General features: G+C 35.5%; 3 protein-coding genes across 5 annotated transcripts; 2 read left to right on the top strand and 1 right to left on the bottom strand.

Moving 5' to 3' along the window:
• Nucleotides 1-473: 473 nt before the first annotated feature.
• Nucleotides 474-5,571, bottom strand: phtf (putative homeodomain transcription factor). Of its 2 annotated transcripts, none has more exons than XM_014362924.2 (15): nucleotides 4,762-5,571; nucleotides 4,307-4,446; nucleotides 3,999-4,207; nucleotides 3,738-3,921; nucleotides 3,424-3,621; nucleotides 3,138-3,341; nucleotides 2,994-3,058; nucleotides 2,714-2,877; nucleotides 2,493-2,626; nucleotides 2,103-2,406; nucleotides 1,796-2,024; nucleotides 1,619-1,714; nucleotides 1,410-1,547; nucleotides 1,240-1,335; nucleotides 474-1,167 (listed from the first exon to the last, which is right to left on the bottom strand). In XM_014362924.2, exons 1-15 carry the CDS (start codon nucleotides 4,785-4,787, stop codon nucleotides 1,024-1,026), a joined length of 2,331 nt encoding a protein of 776 aa, XP_014218410.2. In that variant the 5' UTR covers nucleotides 4,788-5,571; the 3' UTR covers nucleotides 474-1,023. The 2 variants fall into 2 exon arrangements, with proteins under 2 accessions (XP_014218410.2, XP_014218418.2); XM_014362932.2 differs by having other exon boundaries at nucleotides 1,673-1,714.
• Nucleotides 5,572-6,933: 1,362 nt separating this feature from the next.
• On the top strand, nucleotides 6,934-9,851 carry Edem1 (ER degradation-enhancing alpha-mannosidase-like protein 2). Of its 2 annotated transcripts, XM_014362762.2 has the most exons (3): nucleotides 6,934-7,253; nucleotides 7,357-8,749; nucleotides 8,820-9,851. In XM_014362762.2, the coding sequence occupies exons 2-3, from the start codon at nucleotides 7,405-7,407 to the stop codon at nucleotides 9,512-9,514; spliced, it is 2,040 nt and encodes a 679-aa protein (XP_014218248.2). In that variant the 5' UTR covers nucleotides 6,934-7,253; nucleotides 7,357-7,404; the 3' UTR covers nucleotides 9,515-9,851. The 2 variants fall into 2 exon arrangements, with proteins under 2 accessions (XP_014218248.2, XP_089452873.1); XM_089596747.1 differs by having other exon boundaries at nucleotides 6,934-8,749.
• A 1,200-nt stretch (nucleotides 9,852-11,051) lies between these two features.
• LOC106646731 (uncharacterized) lies at nucleotides 11,052-13,395 on the top strand. Its single transcript, XM_014362854.3, has 3 exons — nucleotides 11,052-11,362; nucleotides 11,650-12,918; nucleotides 13,004-13,395. Exons 1-3 carry the CDS (start codon nucleotides 11,317-11,319, stop codon nucleotides 13,351-13,353), a joined length of 1,665 nt encoding a protein of 554 aa, XP_014218340.2. The 5' UTR covers nucleotides 11,052-11,316; the 3' UTR covers nucleotides 13,354-13,395.
• The last annotated feature ends 4 nt before the right edge of the window (nucleotides 13,396-13,399 follow it).

Genomic DNA, 13,399 nt, shown 5'->3' with positions numbered 1-13,399 from the left:
CTACACATTTTTTTACGTTTTTGCTTACGCTTTTTCTTGGTATTGGTATTGCGTCCGACACTATCACTTTCTCCTGTTGCTGTAGCCATCACCTACAACACTCAACATTTTCACGTTTACGAATGAAATTTTAATTCTTGTATTGTGTGTTACACAAGTAGGTGTATGTTATAAGTGTAATAAATACTTGAAGAACAGATAAGACCAAATGAAAGTAAAAAATTGAGTGTTTAATGATATGTTAGTGAAAAAGTATTTAATCGATTCACTTTGAATAAAAATATATTAAAAATCTGACTGTAGGTTTAAAAAATCATATAACATCTTTTTTAAAATAAATGTAAAGTTAATTTAAAGTAAAATGGGTGTTTCTTTTCAATGAGTTTACAACAGAATTTTCATAGATGAAACGATCGATATTTATTTTATTATGAAACAATTAATTTATAGATAACATGAACCTATATAAACAAATTTTTTCCTACTTTACATAATTTTTTGCATATTCAAAAAAACAGGTCTGTTTATGTAACTTTAAAAGCTATCAACAATCATCAACACTAATCATGTCACGAAATGTTTTTTTTTTTTTTTTTTTTTTTTTTTGACAACAGTCGTCGACATCATAAAATTCATAATTTTTTTTAATTTCTTAGTTGTAGTTTAAAAATTCTTTGTCAAGACTTTTCGCAGAACTGGTACATTTTCAAATCGTAACATCGTTAAATTTTTATTAGAAACAGTATTTGTAAATGTTTGCAAGCTTCGACACAATCCGTCACTCCATGATGCTGTGTACGTAGTAACATTCTTAAACATTTCGTAATTAATAAAAATATTTCGTTAACGTTGCTGAAGGTAAAAAATTCGAAAATAGCATAAGAAAATAATACATTTGCATAAGGTATTATTTTTGTACTTCTATTTTTATACTTGAAAATCGCAATCGTTGGTTTGTGTTTTAAAAAGTTGCTTCAATTAAAATATACATATATGTGTCATTTTTCGTACAATCATTTTAATTTATTTAATCTTAATTTTAATTTTAAATCCCAACAACTCAGAAAATACTCCGGACAGGGCCGATAACAATACAACTTTTGTGATGGTTAGAACATACCGGTGATTGGCTGATAATCCAGAAATTTTGAACGGACTTTCTAGCTCCTGCAAAATTAAAAAAAAAAAAATTATTTTAATCATGGAATCACCGAAAATTTAAGGTAGTGTGGAAATTACTTTTATCAGATCTGCTGCCAACTTTAACACATTATTAGCAACCATGAGCTCTTCCTTTTTGTGGGGTTTCTGTTCAATTTGTAAATAAAGATTTATCTACAGCAAAAATACAGTGTGTTAGTTTGAAAAAATTTTATCGGCATTAAATAAAAAAAATTCAAAATATTTACCTGTTCAGTAATTAGAACAGAGAGATTTCGATACTTTTTGTGTATTTTTGTACCAAGTGTCATAAATCTTAAAATATATACCCCGAAAGTAAAGCTCCAAAAAATCGCTTCAAAATTGTAGCTCCAACTGTCAAGGTCCTACATAATTATTTCAATAAGAATTTTTACGTAAAAATGATAAGAAAATTGTTTGAGACTTTTTGATGTACCTTTATCAATTCAAATGAAACGAATGACAATAAAATCAATGTGATGATAAATACCGAGGATACGATAATATCGACCGATCTCTGAGGTCCCCTTCTCTACAACATACCAATAAAATTATTAGTCGTGATGAAATTTCGAGTCGCAAAAAAAATGTATGATCCGCGACATTGGCATACCTTAAGATATGATCGTACACTGAGCCATATTTTAATATTTCTAACTTTATTCAAACGAAAATGTGGTAAATCAGACTTTCGCGCCCGTCTGGACGACGTCAAATGAGAAAACAGTTTAGCATAAAGCAGTCGCTGTTTGTACGTTCGCTCGGCAACTGCTAATAGAAAAAACAACAGGGATGATAAAACAAACCTCTCAACTGCCGAACAACAGATCAGTAACCGATCCCTGAGCACAAAAAAATTTCCGTTATTTCGTTTCATGGTTCATGTATCTTAATATTATAACCAGCTAGGGTATACTTACGTCCACGTTGAGCCAAAAGCAATGTCGATTATTTCGCAAATCACATTAGAGAGGGTTTGATGATTAAGTAACGTTAATTCGCCGAGCATTACTGAACCAACAGTGGTGTTGTTCACCGAATCTACTCCAAAATGATTGCTGACTCGTCGAAAGGAAGGCACAAGGGACAACAGGATGGCGAGTACAAGCCCGGAATAAAAATTACTCGACAGGGATTCTACTTTGGAAATAATGGCGTAACTAATGTCAAGCACCGAAAGCTCTGCTTTCTTAACGTCCTTGTGGGTCCATATTGTGCATGAAACTGAATTTAAACAGTATTTCCATTAAAATTCAATGTATAAACTTTGGACAGAATACAAAGATGTTGAAAAAAAAAGTTGCTTGTACCTCTTTCGTGAGAAGCACAAGGGCTCAAGAGAACTGATGGGGGAACATCAAATTCACATACAAAGGGGTACTCTAGGTATTCCTCATAATTCAGTCCAGTATCGCTTTGGCAGTCAGACTCTTCGAATTCAGAACTACGTATAATTTACCATTACGTTTTTTATCAATATTGAAAAAAAAAAAAAAAAGAATTTATAATGACAATTATTTATTCCGTATACCTATAACTACATTCATCTCTATTTGTTGCAACTTCCATCCATTCCGCGTCGGAAGTAGCTGCATCCATAAGATGATTTGTTATTTCTTCGCAATCACCTTCTTCTTCGCTATCGCAATATTTTCTTCCGTCTCTCGAACTCTGCATTGAGAGATGCTCGCTACTCTGATTTAGAAATAATTATAAGTCCTTTTTTGTAATTTTTCTTTACATTATGATAATCATGTAAATTTAAAGTTGCAGACAGCTTATCTAATAACAATTGTCTGACAATCACTTACTGGGCTATCATAATCATCTAGATCTTTATCAGAAAAATCCTGCTTTTTCTTACAAACTTCTGGAGCTGCAAAAAAAAAAGATGATACATACTACTTGGTGCTAATAAACTGCACTTATGACTTTGATGACTCAAAATAACTCACCAGATATTCTACAACGAAAATTTGCTTGCCCTGAAGTTCTGCTGTCTTTTTTCTCCTTAGTCATATTTTCAACTTGATTGTCCTCCATTTCAACTTTCGATATTTCTCTGTCATTATCACTTGAACCATTCCCATTCAAACTCTCAAAGCCATCGTCATCCTGAGGAATATTATTTTCATTTTCTCGATTTTCTCCTAAACTATCTAACAAATCGGTAAATAAAACCCAAATTTAATTTCATTGAAAAATTGATACTTTTAATTTTTCAGTAAGTAAACAAACTACCTGATTCTTTTTCGACAATCAGCTGCTGTGAATTAGCAGAAAGGTTTGATTTAATTTCTGAGTATACTCTTCCGTCATTTAAAACAACTTCTTGCATTTCACTAGAACTACTTATCACTGTACAAGTTTCGTTAACTAATTTATTAGCAAACCTCACTGCTACCTTATCTTTAATAGTTTTTGTTTCTTTGTTCTCTCCTAAAATCAAGTGTGCAATGTGAAAAAAAAAAAAAAAAACAAATCAGAGGCAGAATGTGAAAACGCTAAGTGAATGAGCTGTTGTTATCTATTATTTTGTAAACAATTTGACTTACGCATATTCTTTCTTGTTCTTGGCTTACTAAGAGAAGATCTACTATGCCTGGAACGTCGCGTTCTTTGTTTATCATATTTGTGAGACATTATTGGACCAGAATTTGTTGATACTATTTGAGAGTGTACCATACATAATATTAACATCATTGCTGTAGGTATTAATACTTCTGACATTGTGACATTCTAGAAAATTACAATAAAACGTAACAAAAATTTTATTTTATTGCTATCCAAGTTAGGTACATAAAAAACATCCTTACCTCAGTTTCATTTTCAGTGTTGTAGTGACTAAAGTATATATAAATATTAAGCATCTGAAAGCCGTAAAGTAGTAAGAAAAAAATATAAATGCGAAAGCTTGTTTGTTGAATCCACCATCGCGCGGTCAACGGTAAAATAAGCAGTCTTAAAATTGCTAAATAAGCAACCGTCACCAGTCCATGATTTGGAACTTTTGGATAAGTTGAGCCTATGTGTTAAAAGCCAAAATTATTTTACGATCGGTGAAAAATAGACGTTAACATTTGTTGATAAATTCTTGCGGTAAAAATAGATATATAGTTTTTACCTCTGACAAAATCAACATCTATGAGTTCTGTTTTGAATTTTGCCGACTTCATAGGAACATGAGTAAGTCTGGAAAAAATTTTCTGCTCCACAGTCTCTTCCCACAATTGTTTATCATAAGTGCCAATTTTCTTCTGGTACCTAAAAACAATAGAAAAATCGTAATATTATCCGTAAAAAACTGTGTCAACTATTGTACATTAAAATTGAAATGAAAAAATAATAATAATAATATACTAGAAAAAATGATGAGATTCTAGAGAAAAAAAAAAAAAAAAAAGAAAAAAAAGAAAAACCATTGAAATATTGCACTTGAAGCTTCACAAAGAAATGCAAAACTCGCACTACATGCTATAACTTCCTGCGTGAAAACACGAGTGTCAAGTGCAGCCCATTCATCAAATAGACTCGAAAGAAAATCAAAATACGAAAGCAGGTACGAAAAAATCAACTTACCAACAAATAAGACTGTTCAGTGTCATTGTCGAACAAATGTCACCGCGGATTTGCAATGACACTGCAGCTGTGCAGCCTCTGGTGAAGCTGGCCTGTTCTCTGCTAGCGGATCGATTTTTCGATGACGACAGAGAACAACCGAGGAAGAAGGAAAGAGTGAGAGAGAGAGCCGCAAGAAAGAGTCAAGGACGACCGAGCCGAGTACAGATCGAGATGAAAAGGAAAAAGGTTTACTTTATACTGTGCAGAAACAAAATGAAATTTTCCATTTCTTTAAACTCTGGGGCAAGTAATTGTCACAATACTTAGATACATATCCGCCTTTCTCTTTTCTTTATAAGTCAGTGCTTGTTATACTCCATGCACGTATAATTTAATACTGTCAGGCTTGTTGGCGGGTGAGCTTATAAATGTTCTCTCAGTGCTAAAAATGTTCGAGTCTTTTGCTCTTCGCTTCCTTGCTCTGTCCACCTCCACCCGCATGATGTGTTAGAAAAATCGACGACTAACCATTGTCCAATGAAACAACATCCAGCCTTTTAACATCCTAAGAATTCCTCTTTGGCGATATACCTAAGTACCTGCTTTTGTATTAGGTATATCAACAGTATGCTGAAAGTTCTGAGCCGTTTATTGTTTTTTGGTGGTGTTGCTGCTGCCGTAACAGCTGATATCTGACACTTCCTCCTCTTTGTTTATCACCAAATCACACTTTACGTTCGTCCTCTCTCTTTCTCTTTTCCTCCCTCGTTCGGCGGCGTTAACTGCGCGAGTGCGCGCTTGCGGAAAAATTGCGAGTTGCACGTTGCATTTAGTTAATAAGTTACGCAGGCTGTAGTAACGCCGCATGGTCGATGGCGTTACTGTCAACTAACAAACTCCGAAATGTCGGTGTAGTATGGGAGTCAAAACAAAACAGCAAAAAACATCGAAGTTTGTTGACAATTGTTCCCATTTGTCAGAGTTGCCATCGTGTATGGTGTATCAGCGCCATCTAGCGTTGCGGATTTCGCGGACTAACGCAAACTATTTTCTAGGGGAACCGTCTTGAAAAAGTCCCTATATTCTAGTGATTTCCACCAGAAGTAAGTCACTAGATAGGTATAGATATATATAGTTTAGGTCAAAAATCATAGACGTGAAGGGTCTATTAGTGTGCTTCGATATTACGCAATACAGCTCGAGATTGATGGCCACATGCATACTAAAAATACTAAAATTTGACAAAAAAGGTAACAATTACATAGAGGTATAATATAATTATAATTGTAATTATTATACCTCTATGAACAATTATGTCCCCCACGCGTATCTCGCGTTGGTTGTATTGCGTATATCGTGCACGCAACCACCCCCCCCCAACGATCGTCGGTCGAAATTGCATTTGCATCTAGCGCCATCTAGTGTTACGAACCCTGCTGTATCGACGGTCGACACGAGATAAGAGGGAAACCTGCAGTTCGATTGAGTCAACCAACCGTCGGTACAGCAACGATAATGTCGGCCCTGCTGTATCGACAGTTGACTGGCGCCACACGAGGTCTATTTATAGGCGCACCCACTATATATATCTATACATTTCTAGTGATTTACTTCTGGTGTAAATCACTAGAATCTAGGGACTTTTTCAAGACGGTTCCCCTAGAAAATAGTTTGCGTTAGTCCGCGAAATCCACAACGCTAGATGGCGCTGATGCACTCTAAACTCTGTACGCGATGACAATGAATAAACAAACTGCACTATAAGTACTATGGCTGTATAACTTCAAAGTTTTGCCAATAAAAAATTTTAAAATTGAATTGACAATAGGCAATACCTATCCCCTATTCCACACACCCACGTTTACCAAAATCTCTGGCGTTTACCGGGTTTTTGTAGTTTTTCCCTGTGCAAGCGTATAACTTTGAGGCTGTATTCTATATTCCGCAGCTGCCAGCAGTTGAGGTAGCACTGCATAAACAAAATAAATAAATAACTCTAGCAAATGAATCAGACTGTAGTCTCTGATTTTTCTTTTTATTCATAAATATGAAAATATCAACAGAAAAGTTTATCCATATTATTCGTATGAAATTTCTTATAAACAAAACAAAGTAATAACTCGTTATTACTATTGTTATTTGACTCGTAGTTATTGATCGATTGCTATCCGCAAACTGCATGCATGTACTGCCAGGGATAATTCTTATCATTAATACATAATAGGTACACTTATTTTATACGTCAGACGTCACCTGCCGACGTGTAAAGTTCGTGGCTTGAGCTTTCTTACTTTGAACACCGACAATAGTTTCGTAGTGTTTTTAGTTTAGTTTCTTGAACAAAAAATGTGCAAGAGCTGTTAATACATTTTTTTATATATTATTAATTAATTAATAAACTTCCACACCGGTTGTACTACAATATAAAATTAATAGACGAAAGTTTAATCATATTTGTTCCTGATGTGTAACAGTACACAACAGTTTCCTAACCTGCAACGACAAAAGCTGTGAAAGTCTTTCAAAAGAATTACTTAATTAACTGTGTTGTAACCAATTTCAGAAGATTAAAACATGATACAATGTAACAACAGTCGTCTTATCAACTTGCAGCTCTCAATCATCCTCGAACGATCGACGAACAATCACACATGTTAGAAAATGTTCATGGTGTTTGTGAGCTTGTTGATCGTGCTAAAATGCGCGTCCTTGGCCGGTGGCGTACTCCAAAGGTACGAAAAAAAAGACCTGACAAAGCTACGCGAGGAGACACGTGCTATGTTTGACCACGCGTACTCCAGTTACATTAAGTACGCTTATCCTTACGACGAGCTGCGCTCTCTGAGCTGCGATGGCTTCGATACCTGGGGCAGCTTCTCGCTCACCCTTATCGACGCCCTCGACACGCTGGCTGTGATGGGAAATTTCACAGAGTTCCGCCGAGTCGCCGAGATCATCGCCTCGAGGTCCGACTTTGAGGCCAACATCAACGTATCGGTATTTGAGACCAACATCAGGGTAGTGGGTGGTCTTTTGAGCGCGCACTTGCTGTCGAAAAAAGCTGGGATGCAGCTGGAGCCCGGCTGGCCATGTAATGGGCCTCTGCTAAGATTAGCAGAGGATATTAGCAGAAGACTGATTGTAGCCTTTGACACACCTACCGGGATGCCATATGGCACTGTCAATCTCAAGTATGGAGTTCCACCCGGTGAGACGACCATAACGTGTACAGCAGGTATTGGCACCTTCATCTTGGAGTTTGGCACTTTGTCAAGGTTGACTGGTGATCCTGTATACGAGGAGGTAGCTATGAATGCAATGAAAGCTTTGCACTATTACAAGTCTAATATTGGCTTGGTGGGAAACCACGTGGATGTGATGACTGGACACTGGACCGCTCAGGATTCTGGAATAGGTGCTGGTGTCGATTCCTACTTCGAGTACTTAGCCAAGGGGACTCTGCTCTTTCAAGATCCAGAGTTGGCTGCTATTTTTCACGAGCATAGAGCAGCCATTGAAAAGTACATTAGACGAGAAGACTGGCACCTCTGGGTTTCTATGACAAAAGGACAAGTAACTCTACCGGTGTTTCAATCGTTGGATGCCTATTGGCCTGGCGTGCTCAGTCTTTTTGGTCAAGTTGAAGATGCCATGAAATCATTACATAATTACCATAGAGTATGGAAACAGTTTGGCTTTACCCCAGAGTTTTATAACATTCCACAAGGAGAGGCAGGAACTAACAGAGAAGGCTATCCGCTGAGGCCTGAGTTAATTGAGTCTGTTATGTATTTGTACAGAGCAACTGGTGATCCATATCTGATTCAAGTTGGAGTTGATATTCTAAAAAGTCTGCAGCACAGTGCAAAAACCACGTGTGGCTATGCCACAATAAATGACGTCAGAGATCATCGCAAAGCCGATAGAATGGAATCATTTTTCCTCTCAGAAACAACGAAATATTTGTACTTGCTATTTGATCCTGATAATTTCATTCATAATGCAGGTATGTGGTAATAATTGTTTGAATATTTGTAAACGCGAGCAAAACATATATTTTTCAAATTAATTTTTAGGAGAACATGGTGATGTCATTGAAACGGAATGGGGACAGTGTGTTGTAGATGCTGGTGGTTACATTTTCAATACAGAAGCTCATCCTATCGATCCTGGTGCACTTCATTGTTGTCAGTACCCGCACAACCTGTTTTCTCAAAAAAAAGCCAGCATACGCAAGTTTGCTGCTGTCAAAAATAGAAAAAACCAAAACCCTGCCGATATCAAGTATTTTGAAGATGATGAGAGCAAAAGAGAAGCAAGTAATGATGCTATAAGAATTGAAAAACTTTCAAAAATAAAGAGAATCAGAACGAGTAGTAATTCTGATAACGAAAGCTCTGAAAGTTATACAGAAACCAACAGCACGCAAAAAACTGAAATGGAAGATACAAACAAAGTGAGAGTTACAGCTCCCCCAAGTGGAGCTTACAAATCAGATGACAGTGAAAATTTAGAAACAATTGTAACTGCGTCGCAAGCAACTGCAGACTTCTCAACTCATAATAATTATGGATCTGGTAAAAATGAAAGCATTAACAACGAAGAAACTTTTTCGGAAGAAAAGTTTAACTATGACCCACAGGTCATGCTTGAAAGAATTAGAAAACACAATTACCCTACAAATCTAACAGCAAAAGAAGATTATCTTTTACTAAGCTGTCAGTCACAACCATTTCTTCAACGTTTGGCTATTGTAGGTGAATTCTTTTAACATCTTGTAATTGTATACACTTCAAAGTACAAATGAGTAATTAAGTTCGTCTGTGGGATTTTTCTTAGATTCCAAGTTAAGACTAGTCAGTTGCAATTATTTAATTTATGTGCACTGATGAAACTTTTTTTTTTCGTTCTCACACTAGTTCCCATACTTTTATTCATTTTTAAAGTATAATAATGTCAAATTATATCAACTAAATAATGTTGTATCAGTTTTGCAACATGCATACGACTTGTTGATTCCTAAGTGTGATAGATAAAAAATACCCACAATTTTCAATTTTCTTGTCACCAATGTTTATAGATTCATTTCAACTTTTACTAAAAAAAAAAAAAAAAAAAAAAAGACTATGGATTCCATTTGAATTTTTATAATGATTTATGTAAATATTTATGAACGGAAAAAAAACTTTATCATACGATTGTAAGCACCAAGGGTGCAATATTTTGTCAACGAAAAAGGTATGTGAGAATCATGTGATACGCGCTTTGTGAGCACAGGACGATGAGTAAATTGATAATTTTATCACGAGTGTACATAAAGCTTTCGAGAGCAGCAATTACCTTTAAATAGATAGAGTAAATCTGAATCTTGTTTGAATCCAAAGTGAAAAGAAATATTGTTATGTATATCGAATAAAGAATTATCATTGTTAAATGCCTGTACCTTTTACTTTTTTTATACCGACATTTCATTACCATATTATTCAAAAATGCAATAAATAATCTATGCTGACACTAATATAATTAAATAAATATGGACCATGATAACAAATAATGCATGTATAAAAACAACTCAACCAAAATATAAACATCTCGTGCATTTGTCCATAGTTAGCATAATATGCAACAGCCGTTAATCAACATTTGTAGAAATGCGTTGTACGAGTATATACTTAATATATAAATTACCATCCTGTGAGACATAAAACATTCGCGTACGCGTTGTAACGGTAAAATAAAGGCCTGTAACAGAAAAATAGCTTCGTGAGAAACAAATAGTTGGAAATCCTAATCTTAAGTGCAAGTACTTAAGATAAATCAGGGATGTCTTCTCATCCCCGATAAGAAATTAGAGACAGAGAGGAGGGCGAAGCGAGCCCTCCATATATCGCGTTATCGCTCTCCCATTTCCCCAGGACTTTATCGGGCCCCATCACCTACACCCATATATGCACTTACGTCAGTGTCGGCATATTTTTTTAACCGACACCGGTTACGTATAACTAAAAAAGCGAGCATCAGAGAGCCGTCCGAGATTCAAAAGCGACCGTTTGAGATTGTGTTTTATTCTTCTTCTCTTTCCCTTTTCCATGTAACATATCACTATGTATGGCTTAGGGACACACGTATGTATCCCCGATTCCCCGCCCTCTCTCACACGTTTTTGTGTTTATACCTAAAAGTACCGGCTTTCACTTTGACCATGCCCACTTTTGTCCACAGTCCACGCATCCTTAAGGCCAAAAGGTACAGGATATAGAATAGGATAGGCATGCATACGCACATGAGAGAGCAGAGACGTATAGCAGATTAAGTAGCAGGCATTCGAAACGCGATATTCCTCGGGAGAAGGTCGGCAGTGCAGAAAAAGGGCCCCGCAGTCCGCAACCACCTGTTATGGTGTTGTTCTCTGAACTCAACTAGATTTACTGTATTTATAATTTATGAAACATGAATACTTACTTTTACTGTTGATCGTGAATCTTTTGAGTCAAATCGTGTTTTGTTTCTCTTCCGAGAAACGAGGAAAAGAGGTGGTGCTGCGCACAAGTGATTTTTGCCATACACAGCAAAATGAACAACGAATATTTTCGAAAAAACCATAGATTGGATCCTAAGGGTGAGTAACTATTCTTGTACTGAATTGTTATTTAGATTTCGCACGTGCAATAATGCCCCACAAGTATACTTATAGAATTCTTAGTTGTTTAAAGAATAGCACGTTTTTTTCAAAACGTATGGCCAATATAGTACAGTTCCAGTTGTAGACCTGTATCAGTTGTTAAAGCACTTTCTATAGAAGTATTACATTACGTTTTATGGGTTTTACCTACATATATTTCATTCAATCAACGTTGCTCACCAATGTTTGTAATACCTAAGTAGATCTGTTTTATTGGATTCCAGATTTGCATGCTGAATTGAGAAAAAATGGAACAAGTGATACCTCAGTTTATAGTACTTGTTCCAATGGTGGTAGTAATGATAGCAACAGCAGCAGCTTGAATAAAGATAATGTGAGAGGATGTGTGCAAGCTGTTGGTCAAGCCATGCCAAATGCTAAAGATCCAAATGTTACGTTAAAAGAGTCTTTTTTTGAAAATGATACAAGCTATGCCATCAGTCCTCTTGATCAAAACTTGGATGTACTTTCTGAAAGTGATATTTTCATGGACTGTTTGGATGAAAACACGTTAAACTCTTGTAATATGAATAACATTAATTTGAATGAAAAAAATAGCAAATTTAATTTACATGAAGATCAAAGTACAGAATATATACCGTTTAAACCTACATTATTGCAAAATATATCCAAAACAAACGCCAACAGGTACAAAAATGATTCTGATCAACGTGAGTTTAATGTTGGTTTAGCTAAAAGTAATATTTCATCAAACAAATCATCTAGTATGGAAAAAAGTGAACTAGATGGGCTAAGGACTGTCTTGGATGAATCTACTGTAATTCGCGCTGCTACAACTTCAACTTCTCCCAATAATATTTCTAAAACCCTTGAAAATACTGGGAAGTATTTAGTAGATTTAGCAAATGAAATTAATTCTTACCATCAGAATTCTACAAAGATTTTCTCTGCCAATGAAGCTGATCTTTCAGAAGATGCTTCAGACAAAAAGCAATCAAAATATACAAAAAACAATTCTAGGCTGCAGGATGGTACAAGTCAGTACAATATATGTAGAAGAACCGATGATAACTGCAACCACAATACTACAGAGTCTTTCATTTTTTGGGAAAAACAATGCGAACTTTACGAAAATTCAAGTTTACGGAGCTCTTTGTCAGACTTAAGCACCACCAATGACTACGACGGTGACAACGAACATTCATCAATTTTCAAAAGTCTGGATGATACCTACTTGTCGAATTATTCGCGATACTTAATGGATGAAGAGCGTATTGTAAAAAAACGGTCCATGTACAGAAGCAAGTCATGTGAGAGTTTTTTGAGAGAAGCCAAGCATTTACCTCACGTTTTGTGTGATAAGTTTCTAAAATATTTAGCTACAGAAATAAAAAACATGAGAAAACAAAAAGTTTATTGTACATGTTCCAAGACCTTTGAAAAGCCCCACAACAAAGAGAACATTGAAAAAAGTGTCAAAAACTGTGTAAGGAAGACTACTCTCAAACTTAGAAACTGTGGAAATGCAACAGGTATATCTTTTTTTTCTAATCTTAACTGAATTAAAAGTAAAAATTTTACATACCAAAAATAATCAATTTAAATTTTATTTCACAGACAGACAATTGCTAACTAAGAAATTGTTGTTGGATCCAGCCACAAATGGGGCAACGTTATTGTCTCTAGGTGCATTAAAAAACACCAATAATAATAATGGTACAAGCTTATCTCCAGAGATTGTTAGAAATTCGTCATATAGAAAAGCTACTCTCTCACCAGACTTGTTGAAAGTACCATCTGATCTCAATAATGTACAAAGATTAAATTCAAGATCTCCCAATAAAAGTAGTATAACGCCAACACATAAGCACAAGCTGGTTTGGCAAAAAGAAATCGTTTCTCCTGTCGGTGAGTATATAAAAGGCAGAAATCCTTTTAAAAACTCGCCAAACAAAAAACATCTGTAATAGTCATCAAATGAACTATTAAAAAGTATTAATAAGTGATAAGAGT

This window comes from Copidosoma floridanum, unplaced genomic scaffold (assembly GCF_036245765.1).
Source record: "Copidosoma floridanum isolate Cflo_tuat_1 unplaced genomic scaffold, Cflo_Japanese_pri ptg000030l, whole genome shotgun sequence".
Classification (NCBI taxonomy): domain Eukaryota; kingdom Metazoa; phylum Arthropoda; class Insecta; order Hymenoptera; family Encyrtidae; genus Copidosoma; species Copidosoma floridanum.
This window is presented reverse-complemented; position numbering and strand designations above follow the sequence as displayed.

Bases quoted from the DNA above. Each gene is read 5' to 3' on its own strand.
- phtf (XM_014362924.2), bottom strand. From the start codon at position 4,787: ATGACACTGAACAGTCTTATTTGTTG. The intron at 4,447-4,761 runs GTAAGTTGATTT...TATTGTTTTTAG, and splicing joins CTGAACAGTCTTATTTGTTG to GTACCAGAAGAAAATTGGCA. The intron at 4,208-4,306 runs GTAAAAACTATA...TTTAACACATAG, and splicing joins AGATGTTGATTTTGTCAGAG to GCTCAACTTATCCAAAAGTT.
- Edem1 (XM_014362762.2), top strand. From the start codon at position 7,405: ATGTTCATGGTGTTTGTGAGCTTGTTGATCGTGCTAAAATGCGCGTCC. The intron at 8,750-8,819 runs GTATGTGGTAAT...ATTAATTTTTAG, and splicing joins TAATTTCATTCATAATGCAG to GAGAACATGGTGATGTCATT.
- LOC106646731 (XM_014362854.3), top strand. From the start codon at position 11,317: ATGAACAACGAATATTTTCGAAAAAACCATAGATTGGATCCTAAGG. The intron at 11,363-11,649 runs GTGAGTAACTAT...ATTGGATTCCAG, and splicing joins CCATAGATTGGATCCTAAGG to ATTTGCATGCTGAATTGAGA. The intron at 12,919-13,003 runs GTATATCTTTTT...TTTATTTCACAG, and splicing joins AAACTGTGGAAATGCAACAG to ACAGACAATTGCTAACTAAG.